A 14,816-nucleotide genomic window follows, 5' to 3' on the forward strand; every position below is an offset into this window, starting at 1 on the left:
TGACAGAAGATCTTGAGATGCTGGACTAAGAGTTTGGATTTTATAGATTTAAAATTTTATAGATTTAAGAGGGAGCCATCAAAGACTGTTGAACAGGGGAAATCCTTGGGACCTGTTTCATTTAGTCTAGACTAATCTGCAGTTGTGAACAAAGTAATAGATTGGAAATATACATGCATGCACACATACACATACATGCACATCTTCAGAAATGTGCAGACGTGGCGGACCCAGTGGCCCACACTTATAATCCCAGCACTTTGGGAGGCCGAGGTGGGGGGATTGCTTGAGCCCACAGTGAGACCTTATCTCTACAAAAAATGAGGATCTCTTGAGCCCAGGAGGTCAAGGCTGCAGTGAGCCATGATCATGCCACTGCACTCCCACCAGGGTGACAGAGCAAGATCCTGCCTCAGAAAAAAAAAATGTACAGACACACATGTATATGAATGTACACTTCAAAAGCAAAGGATTAATTCCTGGACCCAGCTATTTTAAAATTCTGAATTGTATTTGTTTATTTAAACATGGCCGGGTGAGGTGGCTCACACCTGTAATCCCAGCACTTTGGGAGGCCAAGGCAGGCTGATCACCTGAGGTCAGGAGTTTGAGACCAGCCTGGCCAACATGGTAAAACCTTGTCTCTAACTAAACATACAAAAATCAGCCAGGCATGGTGGTGAGTCCATAGTCCCAGCTACTTGGGAGGCTGAGGCAGGAGAATCGCTTGAATATAGGAGGCAGAGGTTGCAGTAAGCCCAGATTGTGCCAGTGCACTCCAGCCTAGGCGACAGAGGGAGACTCTGCCTCATAAATAAATAAATAAATAAATGTAATACATCACAGTATCTAAAATCCAAACGAAATATAAGGAAATGGCTGGGTGTGGTGGCTCACACCTGTAATCCCAGCATTTTGGGAGGCCAAGGTGGGCAGATCACCTGAGGCCAAGAGTTCCAGACCAGCCTGGCCAACATGGCAAAACCCCGTCTCTACTAAAAATATAAAAAATTAGCCAGGCGTGGTGGCGGGAGCCTGTAATTGCAGCTACGCGGGAGGCTGAGGTAGGAGAATCGCTTGAACCCAGGAGGCAGAGGCTGCAGTGAGCCGAGATCATGCCATTGCACTCCAGCCTGGGCAACAAGAGCAAAACTCCTTCTCAAATAAATAAATAAATAAATAAATACATACATACATACATATATATATGCGCAAATATGCTGAAAAATTAAGCTACTTCTCACCCCATGTTCCAGGGCCCCAATTCGTTCTGTCTAAAAGCAAGTACAGTGGCCAGTTTGAGACCTTCCTTCCGGAGACATTCTGTGTTTAGACAAGCAAATACCCAGCTACATTGTTATTACATACGTTTTTCTGCACCTTGGTTTTTTCATGTAATATACCTTGGAGATCTTTACACATCAGTGCACGGAGGGCTGTCCTGGTCTTTTTAACAGCAGTATACTCCTCCATAATAATGGGACATTTACATTATTTCTGCTCTTTTGCTCTTACTAAAAATGTTGCAATGAAAAATCTTGAACATATGTCATTTTGCTTAGTCATTCATTCAGACATTTATTGAGCACCTACTATGTGCTGGGCAGCATTCCAGGTGCTAGAGATAGAGCAGTAAACAAAACAGGCAGAAGTCCCTGCCCTCATGGAACAAGACTTCTATTGTGAACGTGTGAGTACATCTTCAGGTTACATTCCTAGAGGTGGAACAGCTGAAACAAGGCATCTGTGCATTTTTAAAATTTAGTAGATAAAGCCAAATCCCCATCCCTGCCAAGACAGAGTCTATCAATTTACCCTTGCAATGTATGAGAGTGCCTATTTCCCCATACTTTTACCAACAAAATGTTTTCAAATATTTTTATGTTTGCCAAGGTGACAGGTGAAAAACAACTGTGATGTTAATTTGCATTTCTCTTATGATGAGTGAGGTTAAGCATCTTCTCATATATTTGAGAGCAATTTCAAGGCTGGGCATAGTGGCTCATGTCTGTAATCTCTGCAGTTTGGGAGGCAGAGGTGGAAGGATCAATGGAGCCCAGGAGTTCAAGCCCAGCCTGAGCAACTTAGGGAGTCCCCATCTCTACAAAAAAAAAATACAAAAATTAGCTGGGCATGGTGGTGTGCGCCTGTAGTCGCCTCAGGAGGCTAATGCAAGAGAATCACTGGAGCCTGGGAGGTCAAGACTGCAGTTAGCCATGATCATGCCACTGTACTCCAACCTGGGAGACAGAGCAAGACTGTCTCAAACAAACAAAGCAATTTCAGGCCCTTTCCTGTCAACTTTCTGATATCCTTTGCTCATATTTTTATTAGATGTGGATATTTTTCACACTGAGCTGTGGATTTTTTTTTTTTTTTTTTTTTTTTGTCTGTGAAAGAAATTAGCTCTTTGCCTGTGGTGTGAGTTGCAAATATTTTTCCCCTAGTTTGTCTTTGGTTTTTGGACTTTGCATATGGTGGGTTTTTTTTTTTTTTTAATGCAGACTTGTAAAATGTGAAATAAAATTTTAAAGAAATTCTGCTCATGCACTTTGCCTCCTTATGGTGAAATATTTGTTAGGATTGAAAGAGATATAGGCTGGTGCAGTAGCTCACACCTGTAATCCCAGGACTTTGGGAGGCCGAGGTGGGTGGATCATTTGAGGTCATGAGTTCGAGATCAGCCCGGCCAACATGACGAAACTCTTCTACTAAAAATACAAAAATTAGCCAGGCATGGTGGCACGCTCCTGTAATCCCAGCTACTTGGGAGGCTGAGGCATGAGAATCACATGAACCTGGGAGACGGAGGTTGCAGTGAGCCCAGATTGTGCCACTGCACTCCAGCCTGGGCAACAGAGCGAGACTCAGTCTCAAAAACAAAAAAAGAAAAAAGAAAAAACCAAGGTATATAGATGCCAACAACATAATCTTGGGTTCCATTAATAAAAGCACATGTTCTGGCTGGGCGTGGTGTCTCACACCTGTAATCCCAGCACTTTGGGAGGCTGAGGCGGGTGGATTATCTGAGGTCAGGAGTTTGAGACCACCCTGGCCAACATGGTGAAACCTTGTCTCTACTAAAACTACAAAATTAGCCGGGCATAGTGATGCACGCCTGTAGTCCCAGCTACTAGGGAGGTTGAGGCAGGAGAATCGCTTGAACACAGCAGGCGGAAGTTGTAGTGAGCCGAGATCGCGCCATTGCACTCCAGCCTGGGTGAGAAGAGTGAAACTCCATCTCAGAAAAAAAAAAAAGCACACGTTCTAGAAAAGGAAGGTGAGAGTCCTGTCCTTTTCTGGTGCTCCATCTTAAGAGGTCTTTGGACAAAGAGGGGCAAGCTCAGAGGAGGGTAACCAAGATGGTGACTGGGTTTTAAATCAAGTCACATAAGGAATGCCAATAGAACTGGCATCTTTGAGCCTAGAGCAGATCGCTGTCTATGACTATCATCTGAGGCAGTGGGACTAGCCTGATGATACAAAACCGGTCCGTATGGTGGAGATTCTGGGAAGCCAAGAGTCAGACAATAGAGCTCTTTTCAAGGCAGAGCTGTCTGAAGGTGGAATAGCCTATTTTGTGAGGAAGTAGTTCATTACCAGAGATGCACGAACCGGAACTCGATGACCACCTCCCAAAGATGCCAAGGGTTAGGCCACATCCCTTTCAAAACTCCTTCCAATCCTGAGACCTCATCATTCTACAGGAATACAAGGAATAGGCCGGGCATGGTGGCTCACCCCTGTAATCCCAGCACTTTGGGAGGCTGAGGTGGGCAGATCACGAGGTCAGGAGTTCAAGACCAGCCTGGCCAATATGGTGAAACCCCGTCTCTACTAAAATACAAAAATTAGCGGGGCACGGTGGCGGTCACCTGTAGTCCCAGCTACTAAGGAGGCTGAGGCAGGAGAATCGCTTGAACCCGGGAGGCAGAGGTTGCAGTGAGCCAAGATCGCACCACTGTACCCCAGCCCGGGTGACAGAGCAAGTCTCCATCTCAAAAAAAAAAAAAAAAAAAAAAAGAAGAAGAATACAAGGAATATTAAAATTCCTCGTTTTACAGATGAAGAAAAGGGGGAAACTGACACGCATTGTGCACCTACTTTGTCCTAGGCACTTCAGCATATATGACTTGATTTTAAAGAATGAGAACCAGGAAGGTTGAGTGGTTCACCTAAGGCTGCACAGCACTCTAGAACTGGAAACCACGTCCCCAGTCTCCAACTCTAGAGCTCTCTCCACTGAACCTCCTGTCCCTGTTGAATAATTAAACATGTGTTCATTGTATGTTTATTGCATACCTATTCTGAGCGGACACTAACGTGGACAAGAAAAGCACATTGTATGCAGAGTGTTAATAAAGTCATGGAGTCTTTGCTCTGCAGAAGGTCACTGCCTAGTGGGCAAGTACAGGTGCCATCTCTGTGTTGCTTGATTTAATGTAAATTGTGTCCCCTGGAGTTGTGCAATGTGGTAGCCCCAGATAGACCGATAAGGAACTATGAAGCAATTTGGCAAGTGTTGTAATGAAATCACACACAAAGTGCCATGGGAATGTAGAAGGCATAATTAATTCTACCAGGGAAGTGAATCCAGGAAGGCTACACAAAGGAGGTGATGCCCGAGCAGGGCCTTGAAGAGTATGTAAAAAAACAAAAGGCAGAAGAGAATAATATGTATATTCACACCACAAACATTTATTGAGCAGTTCCAGGTTTCCAGGGACAGATGAATAATTCACTATTGAGTAGGGGAGACAGACAAATCACCAATAAATTGCCATAGCATATAAGTGTAACCGTGAAAACGTACTCGCCAGGCAAAAGTGGCGATAGCTCCTTCTGGAATAAAGTGAGGCATCTGGGAAAGCTCCTGCAGAAGTGATATCTGAGATTTTAGGAACAGAAATAAATATTTTTCCAGGCTGATTATAAGGCGGTTGGGAGAAAGGGAAAAGCATTCTAAGCAGAGGGAATGGCACATGCAAAGTTTCTGACTCTTGAAAGATGATTCACTCTGTCTTCAGGTGCCCAAAGCAGATCTGAAAGCCTTGAGTGGAAAACCCTGGTGTGGTGGGCAGCCAAGCAGGAGGTGGAATTGACATACAGGCGTTTAGGCAGGACCCACCAGGTTTCCAGATGAGTGGGGAAATGGCATTGGTGTGTATCGGGATTTAGGAGGCTTAGCAACCTTCCCTTCAAAGTCATGCCCCAGATTGAGAGCTGGAAGAGAAAAGTGTGAGCTATAAATCCCCGGCTCCTCCCTTTGTGCCCAGTACTACAGAGCTAGGAGTCTCCACCAGCTCTCTAGTGCCACTGCTGCGACCCTGGCTAATCCAGCCTCCTGGCCCATCTGACACACACTTCCACTTAACATTTTGTTAGCGACTCTATAAACGAGCTCTCCCTGACCTTCAATCCCTGGCTAATTGCTGGTTTCATGTACAAGACTAGCTTAATTTTACGTGATAATTACCTGAGAGTGGCAATACATATGGCATTGCATGTTCGAAATGTCAGGCCTGGAAATCTACCAAGTGGCCATAGTCAGGGGCAAAGGGAGGAGGCAGCCAGGGGCCATGAGAAGAGACAAAAAATGTGGACACCCAATGCAGACAGAACTCCAGAGAAGCAGGGTCCTGGTCTACAGCAGGACTCAGAATGCTCAGCTGGCACAGTACACCCAGGGGCACAGGCCAGAGGAGCGGCACGTGCCACAGCCTCATATGCACATGTGCCCATCTCGGAGAAGCACCAGCCAGGTCAGAGGCACGGCTCATACACACTCTCAGTCACCTTTTCAACACACGCTCACTGAGCCCCTACTATGTGCCAGGCAGTGTACAGGCAATTGCACTAGTTTCAAACTCCCACCCCACCCAGGGAAGGTAGGAAGATGTGGAGGGTATGTTTGGGTTGTCGCAATTATTTGGGGGGTGCTACAGGCACTGAATAAGCAAGGCCAGGAATGCTAAATGGCCCACACAGTCCCGTTCAATGAAGAATTGGCCTTCCTGTTGCTTGAGCCCAGGAGTTCGAGACCAACCTGGGCAACACGGTGAGACTCCATTTCTACAAATAATAATAATAAGCCAATTAGCCAGGCGTGTTGGTGTGCACCTGTAGTCCCAGCTATTCAGGAGGCTGAAGCAGGAGGATCCCCTTGAGTTCAGGAGGTCAAGGCTGCAGTGAGCTGTGTTCTTGCCACTGCACTCTAGCATGGGCTACAGAGAGAGACCCTGTTTCAATTAAAAAAAAAAAAAAGAATTGGCCTCCCCAAATGCCTGTGGTGGCCCCACTGTGAAACACCCTGTTGAAAACCATCACATCTAAGCCAGGACCCCAGCCCGGAAGAAGCCAAGTGTCCTCTGCCCTATTGGAGATTACAGTTGGGGAAGGAAGACAATGGCAAGGACTTGTGCTGCATGAGAGAATAATGGAAGGGGACCCAGGAACATGTGACAGGTGAACTGACAGAGTCCAGGGTTCAGAAAAGACCTCCCTTTAAAAGTGACGGCCGGACACGGTGGCTCACGCCTGTAATTCCAACACTTTGGGAGGCTAAGGGCGGTGGAGCACAAGGTCAGGAGTTCGAGACCAGCCTGCCCGACATGGCGAAACGCCGTCTCTACTAAACATACAAAAAATTAGTCGGGCATGGTGGTGGGCACCTGTAATCCCAGCTACTCAGGAGGCCGAGGCAGGAGAATCGCTTGAACCCGGGAGGTGGAGGTTGCAGTGAGCCAAGGTCTCACCACTGCACTCCAGCCTGGGTGACAAAGAGAAACTCCATCTCAAAAAAACAAAAGTGCCATTTCAGAACTAAGCTAGACACAAAAGGATTAACATGGCAGGGTTCCACTTCCATGAGGTACAAGAGGACCGAAATTCATGAAGAAAGAAGTAAAAGGGTGGTTGCCAGAAGCTGAGGGAGGAAAGATGGGGAGTTATTGCTTAATGGGTACAGGGTTTCAATTTGGGATGATGAGAAAGCTCTGGAGATGGACATTGGTGATGGTTGCATAACAATGTGAATGTACTTAATGCCGCTGAACTGAACACTTTAAAATGGTGGAAAATGGTAAATTTTATGTTATGCGTATTCCACCACAATTTAAAAAAACAGTGTTTACAAATCTTAGTTGTGCGCCGCCGTCTCCTGCCAAAAAGTGTCATTTCAGCTGCATTCTAAAGGAGGGGCAGGACACACAACTCATCAATTCATTTGCTGCACAATAGTTAAACAGCACCTGTAAGGCACAGGTTTTGAAGAATTTCTGTCTCCTGCATCTCAGGTTGGATAAATAAAGCAAGGTTTCTGCCTCACAGTGCTTCAGTCCAGCTAGCAAGAGAAGCACGTCTCTCTGGTACACAGAAGAATGAATCGAGAGGAGGGACCCACACAACTCAGTAGAAACACACCGAGGAGAAAGGCAGTGCATCTGGAGGACACAGGGAGATAATGCTCCTTGGAAAAGTGGCCACAACATGATATTGAGAGGTGGGGGCACTTGTATAGGCTGAGACAGGGGAGAAGCCAGCCCAGAAACTGCCTCTTTCCTGGATGACCTCTGTCCCTGAGGCCATTTGGGGCAAAGGAGCTATTTACTATAGGAAGTGAAGACCCATTTTTCTCCCAGCACCTTTGGTGCCTAGAACAGCACTTGGCACGAAAATAAGTGAATACGAAACGGTATCTGTGTGCGTCTGCACCGCATGCCACACACCTGGGCACACACATCCACTGCAGAGGGACAGCTCAGGTTCACTTTTTCCTCATCGCTCTGGGGAACAGGCAAGGCAGGGAAGGTCTAGAGCCCTATGGCAGTGGGGCAGGGGGGCATGGGCAAAGAATGAGAAAGGGTGCTCTTGGTCCCCTCGGGGGACCCTTCTGTGGGAAGCCCGTGTGCACACACGCTCAGAGGCACACAGGCCACGGGATCAGGTAAGAGGCACAGTCCCCAGATGAAGGCAAGTTCTAAAAACTCCTTTAGCCTCCTCACCCATGGAACTGTGGACTCCTAAGCTGTGTTGGAGTAAATTACTTGCTTAATGAGATTTCAATTAACAAAAACAAATTAAAATCACTTTGGTAATTAAGCTGCTGTAAACCTCGCCAGCAGCTCTCCCTCAGACCTCAGATTTCCATGGGGAAGGAGCTGGGAACGGGGGTCCACTTGGACTCAGGCAGCGGTGCTGCTGGGACCTAGGCAGGGCAGGGGGCTCCCTGCCTTGGGGCTTCCACCCCGGGAGCCACAGCTTCCTCAAGCCAGAGGTGGGTGTAAGGGAGGGTGCAGTACACAAAAGGCAGCACAGGCTCTAAACTTCCATTCACATCGAAGCCCTGCCACTTGGTGGCTGTGTGACCTAGGGCATGTTAATTAACCTGTCTGAGCCTCAGTTTCCTCATCTGCAAAATGGGTTAATACTAGTAACCTACATCATTGGGTTGTGGGAAGATTAAAGGAATGAACGCATGTAAGAATATAGAAGAGGGGCCTGTCCCACAGCAGGGGGTCTTAACTCACTTTACCCTGTGTGGTGCTATGGGGGGACTTTTCCAGCCTTTATGATTTGCCTTGTCCTGAACCCCAAACCCCTCCAGGGAAGCCCTATTTCTCTGAGTTAGGTGAATGAAGATCTACCCACAGAGGTTCCCTTGGAGGTGAGGTTTCTCCAAGTTCTGTCCCACCAGGCCCCCATCTCTTTTCATCAGAGCCAGCAGCTCAAATCTGGGAGCTATAACACTCAAATCTCTTGAAGAACAAACACTCCTGTCTCTGGGTCACAAAATCACCCCCATTCTCCCACATGAGAGGCCAGGAGGGTTAAGTAGTGCTGATGTCACTGGCCCCATTCCGCAGATGAGTAAAAGGGCTTAATGACTTACCTGGTGGCTCAAAGAGAGAAGTAGTGCCCAGGGCTAGCTGGAATCTGAGGAACCCCCATTCTTATCCAGCGCTAATGGAACTGTAAACAAGTTCAGCCTTTCTGGAGGGCGCAATGCTAAGTGTATAATAATTTGAAATTATTAAGGTTTTAGATTTTTTTTGTTCTTTAAAGTTTGTAGCATTTACACTTTTGAAGTTATTAAAGCAAAAACTACACTAAGCCTTTTGGGACAGCCGTGTGTGTGTGTGTGTGTGTGCGCTTTACATATGACATGCTTTATTTGTAGATATTGATATATATATATATATACACACATACACACACACATCCCAAATGTCATTTTTCTCTGTGGTGGTAGAAATTACAGATGGTTTTTGTTTTACTCATTCATTCACTCATTCGTGCAACAAGTATTTTTATTTTTATTTATTTTTAATTTTATGAAGACAAGGTCTCACAGTTGCCCAGGCTGGAGTGCAGTGGCATGATCTCAGCTCACTGCAGCCTTGACCTCCCAGGCTCAAGTGATCCTCCCACCTCAGCCTCCCTAGTAGCTGGGACCACAGGTATGCACCACTGGACCCAGCTAATTTTTTATTTTTTATAGAGACAAGGTCTCTCTACGTTGCCCAGGCTGGTCTTGAGCTCCTGGACACAAGCAATCCTCCCACCTCGGCCTCCCAAAGTGCTCAGATTACAGGCATGAGCCACCGCACCCAGCCAGCAAGTATTTTTATTGTCTATGAAATAGCACAATGAACAAGACAGACTTAAACCCTGTCTTCGGGAAACTCACAGCGTCTTGATGAAGATGGGCACTGAACACAAAACGACAAGGTGAATATTATAGAAGAGGAAGGGCGGGGCCTCAGAAGCCCATTACAGAAGGAAGCAATGGAGAGGGTGAGGTCTGCAATAAACATTTATTTCTTTTGTAATTAGACTAAAATAAAACAATGTATATGTTTTTTTTTTTTTTTTTTTTTTTTTAAATGAATCCCAAGGGTCCCATAATTAGTAACAGAACTGAAAGTGGAAACTAAAAGCCTTCTGGCTCTCAAGCAAATGCCTTTTTTTTTTTAACTGACACCCATACTCTGGGAAGTTTGAACAGCATCCTAGTCTTCAGTAAAAAAATATCTCAAAACTCTCAAAGGAGATGTCTGACAGAGGTGGTCCTATCATGTATACACCTCGTGTCAGATGGAGGAGATATATCCCCATTCATACATCCATGTCAGATGGAGGAGGCTTTGTGCACACACACACACACACACACACACATGCCCCTCTGACTCCTCCTGGCATGCCCTCCTTCATCTGCGTGGCCTTTCTGGATGATGAGAGATGTCACTGGGATCCAGAAAGGGTCACTCCAATTGGCCACACACATACGCCCCATGCCAGATGGTACTGGGTCAATGGGCAGTGGGTAGCTCACCACCCCTCATCTCTGGAGGAGGAGTCCCAAACATTCCTTGCTCTCAGTGGCCCCAGTCTCCCCACCAGCTGACCTCCAGTCCTGCTTCAACCCACCCTGGCTGGGTCTGCCATCTGGGGGCCAGGCAAAAGGGAGAACATCTCAGCACCCAGAACCTCCCACCATCTGCTCTTTCCCGCTCCCTGAGAAGTGCTAATCTTGCAGGGCCCTTCCCCTGCAGACCCCTTTTCCCTGGGGAAGGTCAGGGTGGTGCCATCCTCTAAGTGCCCAGCTTGGGTGAGGACTGCTGGAGCCGTGATGCTCTTCACTGGGAGATGCCACCCGACTCCATGCACCGTCCTCTCCTCTCCTCAGACTTCATGTATCATATTTTGTGCTGACTTCAGACAATAAAGGAAGGAGGACACAGAGTTGTACTTTCCAAGTAGCTGGCAACTCTTAATCAATGTTAATTGGCTCTAATTAGCATATGTTAATTAATGATATTTACTACAAATTAAAGGTATGAGTGCTCCCAGAGGGTTTCCTGTTCATCCAATTAGTGCCAATTAGTTGCAATTAACACGTGTAAATGAGATTCCATTGAACCCAAAACAAACAGCACAGAATCTCTCAGATTCCCCCTTGCACCTTTTCAATCAGCCAGAGGAGGGGGTGGAGCGTGGAAGGTGAGGGAGAGACAGGAGAAAGAGAGACCCCCCGAGGCTGATCTCTTGCAGCAAGCTGACCCTCCCACCCACCCGGAATGAGAGCAAACAGAGCCACACTGGGCAGAGCAAGCCCCTGAGCACACCTTGCTGCCCCTGGCTCTCCCTAGGGAGGGCTCCCTAAGGGCCCTGGCCTTGAGATGCTCTTTAGAGCTAAGGGCCATCCCTTGGACATCTCTGAACCTGCCAAGGCTTAACCCAGTGCATGGCACGTAGTAGGTGCTCAGTAAAAATAAAATTGGGGCTGGGCACAGTGGCTCATGCCTGTAATCCCAGCACTTTGGGGGGCCAAGGTGGGCAGATCACCCGAAGTCAAGAGTTCGAGACCAGCTTGGCCAACATGGTGAAACCCCATCTCTACTACAAATACAAAAATTAGCCTGGCATGGTGGTGCATGCCTGTAATCCCAGCTACTCGGGAGGCTGAGGCAGGAGAATCACTTGAACCTGGGAGGTGGAGGTTGCAGTGAGCCGAGATCATGCCACTGTACTGCAGCCTGGGCGATAGAGTGAGACTCTGTCTCAAAATAAATAAATAAACAGGATGAATTAAAAGTTGGTTTCCTTGCATCAAGGTCCTATATCTTTATATATATATAATTAAAGGCTGTAATGGTTTTTTTTTTAAAGCATGCAGTGTTCTCTTCTCCATAAGATCTTCCCAAGGGGCCTACCAAGGGGCAAAGTAGGATTTGCCGCTATGACGTAATTTTAATATAATCTATATATGTCCACAGAGATTTTACTTCACTGCTAATGCTATTTCTTTTTTACTCAGCTACTCTCTGAGGCCCAAACCTCTGTCATGGCCAGGGAAACCACTACCGTGAACAGTCAACTGCTACCCCTAGCCAGCCCAGAGGCTCACGCAGGTAATCCCAGCCCCATGGCTCACACCTGTAATCCCAGCACTTTGGGAGGCCCATTCGGGAGAATCACTTGAAGCCAAGAGATCGAGACTAGCCTGGACAACGTAGCAAGACCCCATCTCTATCTTTAAAAAGAAATGTCACCTCAAATTATCCACCACACAGAGCCCTCTGTAAAACGGTGATGTAAGATATAGCTCCTAATAACTTTTTTATTCCTAGCTCACTTTGGCTACACCAAACTTTTACATGAATGTTGATGTTCATTATTTTATTTTAGAGACACAGTATCTCTCTGTCATGCCCAGGCTGGAGTGCAGTGGCGTGATCTTGGCTCACTGCAACCTCCCCCTCCCAGGTTCAAGTGATTCTCCTGCCTCAGTCTCCCAAGTAGCTGGGATTTCAGGTGCCCGCCACCATGCCTGGCTAAGCTTTTGTATTTTTAGTAGAGACAGGGTTTCACCATATTGGCCAGGCTGGTCTCGAACTCTTGACCTCAGGTGATCCGCCCACCTCGACCTCCCATAGTGCTGGGATTACAAGTGTGAGCCACGGCACACAGCCAATATGTATTATTTTAAAATATTGACTGTTGACAGTGTCAGGTGCTGCTTCAGGGGCTGGGGGATACAGGAGTGAACAAATCGTCTATGAATCCCGGCCCTCATGTAGCTCACATCCCACCGTGTGCTATTACCTCCCACCTTGGGATTCGGATGTATCTAGAGTCAGAGTGACTTGGGTTCATATCCCAGTGCTGCCTCTCAGCAGCTGTAGGGTAGGGTTATTTAATCTCTCTTGGCCTCGGTTTATTTATCTGTAACATGGGTACGCTGATACCTATCTCGGAGGCATATTATTGGGAGGATTAAGCTCCTTCCCTTGTCCCATTCCCTGGTGGGGCAGAGTTTGGAGTTAAGCCACAGGAAGGTAGAAAAGAGGGAGGTAAGGGTGCAGCAAACCAACATGGCATATGTATACATATGTAACAAACCTGCACGTTGTGCACTTGTACCCTAGAACTTAAAGTATAATAATAAAAAATAAAATAAAATAAAAAACTATTAACAGAAAAAAAAAAAGAAAAGAAAAGAGGGAGGTAAAAGCCAGAAGCTCACTCTGGGCCCGCAAATGAATGTCTGATTAAGTCTCCTCTCGATGTCTGGGTTGGCTATCCGGGCTGGCCACGACAGTCCCTCCTACCTGTGCGGCACTTCACAGTTTACAAAGCTATTAAGCAACTAGCCTCCCAGCAAATTCTCATCAGCCACACGCTGCATTAGGAAAGTGGGTCCAGGAGGAAGCTGGTTTAGAAAGGGGGAGTGTTTCTGCTATAAAGACACATGCACACGTATGTTTATTGCAGCCCTGTTCACAATAGCAAAGACTTGGAACCAACCCAAATGCCCATCAATGATAGACTGGATAAAGAAAATGTGGTACATATACACCACGGAATACTACACAGCCATAAAAAAATGTCGTTTGCAGGGACGTGGATGAAGCTGGAAACCATCATTCTCAGCAAACTCACGCAGGAACAGGAAACCAAACACCGCATGTTCTCACTCATAAGTGGGAGTTGAACAATGAGAACAGGTGGACACAGGGAGGGGAACAACCCACACCAGGGCCTGTCGGGGGGTAGGAGGCCAGGGGAGGGATAGCATTAGGAGAAATACCTAATGTAGATGATGGGTTGATGGGTGCAGCAAACCACAGTGGCACATGTATACCTATGTAACAAAGCTGCACATTCTGCACATGTATCCCAGAACTTAAAGTATAATAAACAATAATAATAATAATAATAAAAGAAAGGGGGAGTGCTCCCTGCATCATGCAGGGCTGAAGCCTAGACATCTGACTCCTCCCGGCATGCCCTCCTTCATCCATGTGGCCTTTCTGGGTGATGAGAGATGTCACCGGGATCCAGAAAGGGTCACTCCAACTGGCCAGAAGCAAGGATTCACCCACTTATGCCAAGACTGAAGGTGGGTCTTTGCATGTTGAGGCGCCAGGGCCCCTTCAGCTGGAGCAAGATTGCCTCCAGGTCAGAGGCCACAGCACCCATAGCTCTTGTGTCCCCTCCTTTGCCATCTCAACACTGCCCCCACTCTTGGACACTCACACAGGGTGTTTGATCATTTCAGATTGCCTCAGCATCCCCTTCCACAAAGCAAGGGGGTATGCTGAGATGGCCCTAAAATCCTTTCGACCTGATGTTCTAGGATTTTGGAGGTCCTCTACAGAGCGCTGGCCCCACTTCTCCGCTGATAGGCAACCATTGAAAGCCTTGGTTTTCCTCCTCCTTGGGGGAGCTGTCCCACCTGTGATGGCCTAACAGGTTCTGCTCACCCTCAGACCTTTCTCACTGATTCAACGTCATCTTCCACCCCCACCCCGACCTTCCCTGGGATAGTGATGAACCACCACACATGGTCCCCAAGAGACCCAGCCTCGGAAAAATTTCTCCATCACCCTAATCAGACCAAAGTTGATCTGGAGGCCAGGGGGAGGATGGGAGCCAATGGCGTTTAGTAAAAAGAGCTCAAGTGGGTTATCTTCAGGGAGGGGCGTGTGGCTGCAGAATGGATGTCTGTCCTGAGGACTCTTGGGGCTCGCTGTTTCTTCCCTACTGCTGCACCCCATCCCAGGGCCAGCAGGGCATGTGGGAGGGAGTCTGGAAGCAAGTGAAAAGAACCCTCTGCCGAGTGCTCTTCCTCCCAGCAAAAATAAAACTACCACGGTTGGAGGCCTTCCTGGGCCAGGCACAGTGCTAGGCCATTGACTTGCATGATTTCCTTTTAAGGGGGTGGCATTTGCTCCATTTTTTATCTCTAAGTGCTGTGGGCATCTTGGGCTGGGCCTGGTCAGCTTTGGGACTGATGATCAGCCAATTCTGGC

At 47.3% G+C, this 14,816-nt stretch overlaps 1 protein-coding gene across 4 annotated transcripts in view; it reads right to left on the reverse strand.

The window, feature by feature from the left end:
• LOC129469882 (uncharacterized) overlaps window positions 1-14,816 on the reverse strand; it is a 58,465-nt gene that overhangs the window by 23,969 nt on the left and 19,680 nt on the right. For 2 of the 4 annotated variants that reach the window (XM_055257068.2, XM_055257067.2), the window contains one exon: window positions 4,679-5,223. The exons of 1 other annotated variant lie outside the window; for it this stretch is intronic. In XM_055257068.2, coding sequence (XP_055113043.2) covers window positions 5,114-5,223 — 110 coding nt within the window. In that variant the 3' untranslated portion in view covers window positions 4,679-5,113. Of the gene's footprint in view, window positions 1-4,678; window positions 5,224-6,248; window positions 7,443-14,816 lie in introns of those variants that run through there. One more of the 4 variants, XM_055257069.2, reaches the window with a different exon arrangement.

The sequence above is a fragment of the Symphalangus syndactylus genome, chromosome 20 (assembly GCF_028878055.3).
Source record: "Symphalangus syndactylus isolate Jambi chromosome 20, NHGRI_mSymSyn1-v2.1_pri, whole genome shotgun sequence".
NCBI lineage: Eukaryota > Metazoa > Chordata > Mammalia > Primates > Hylobatidae > Symphalangus > Symphalangus syndactylus.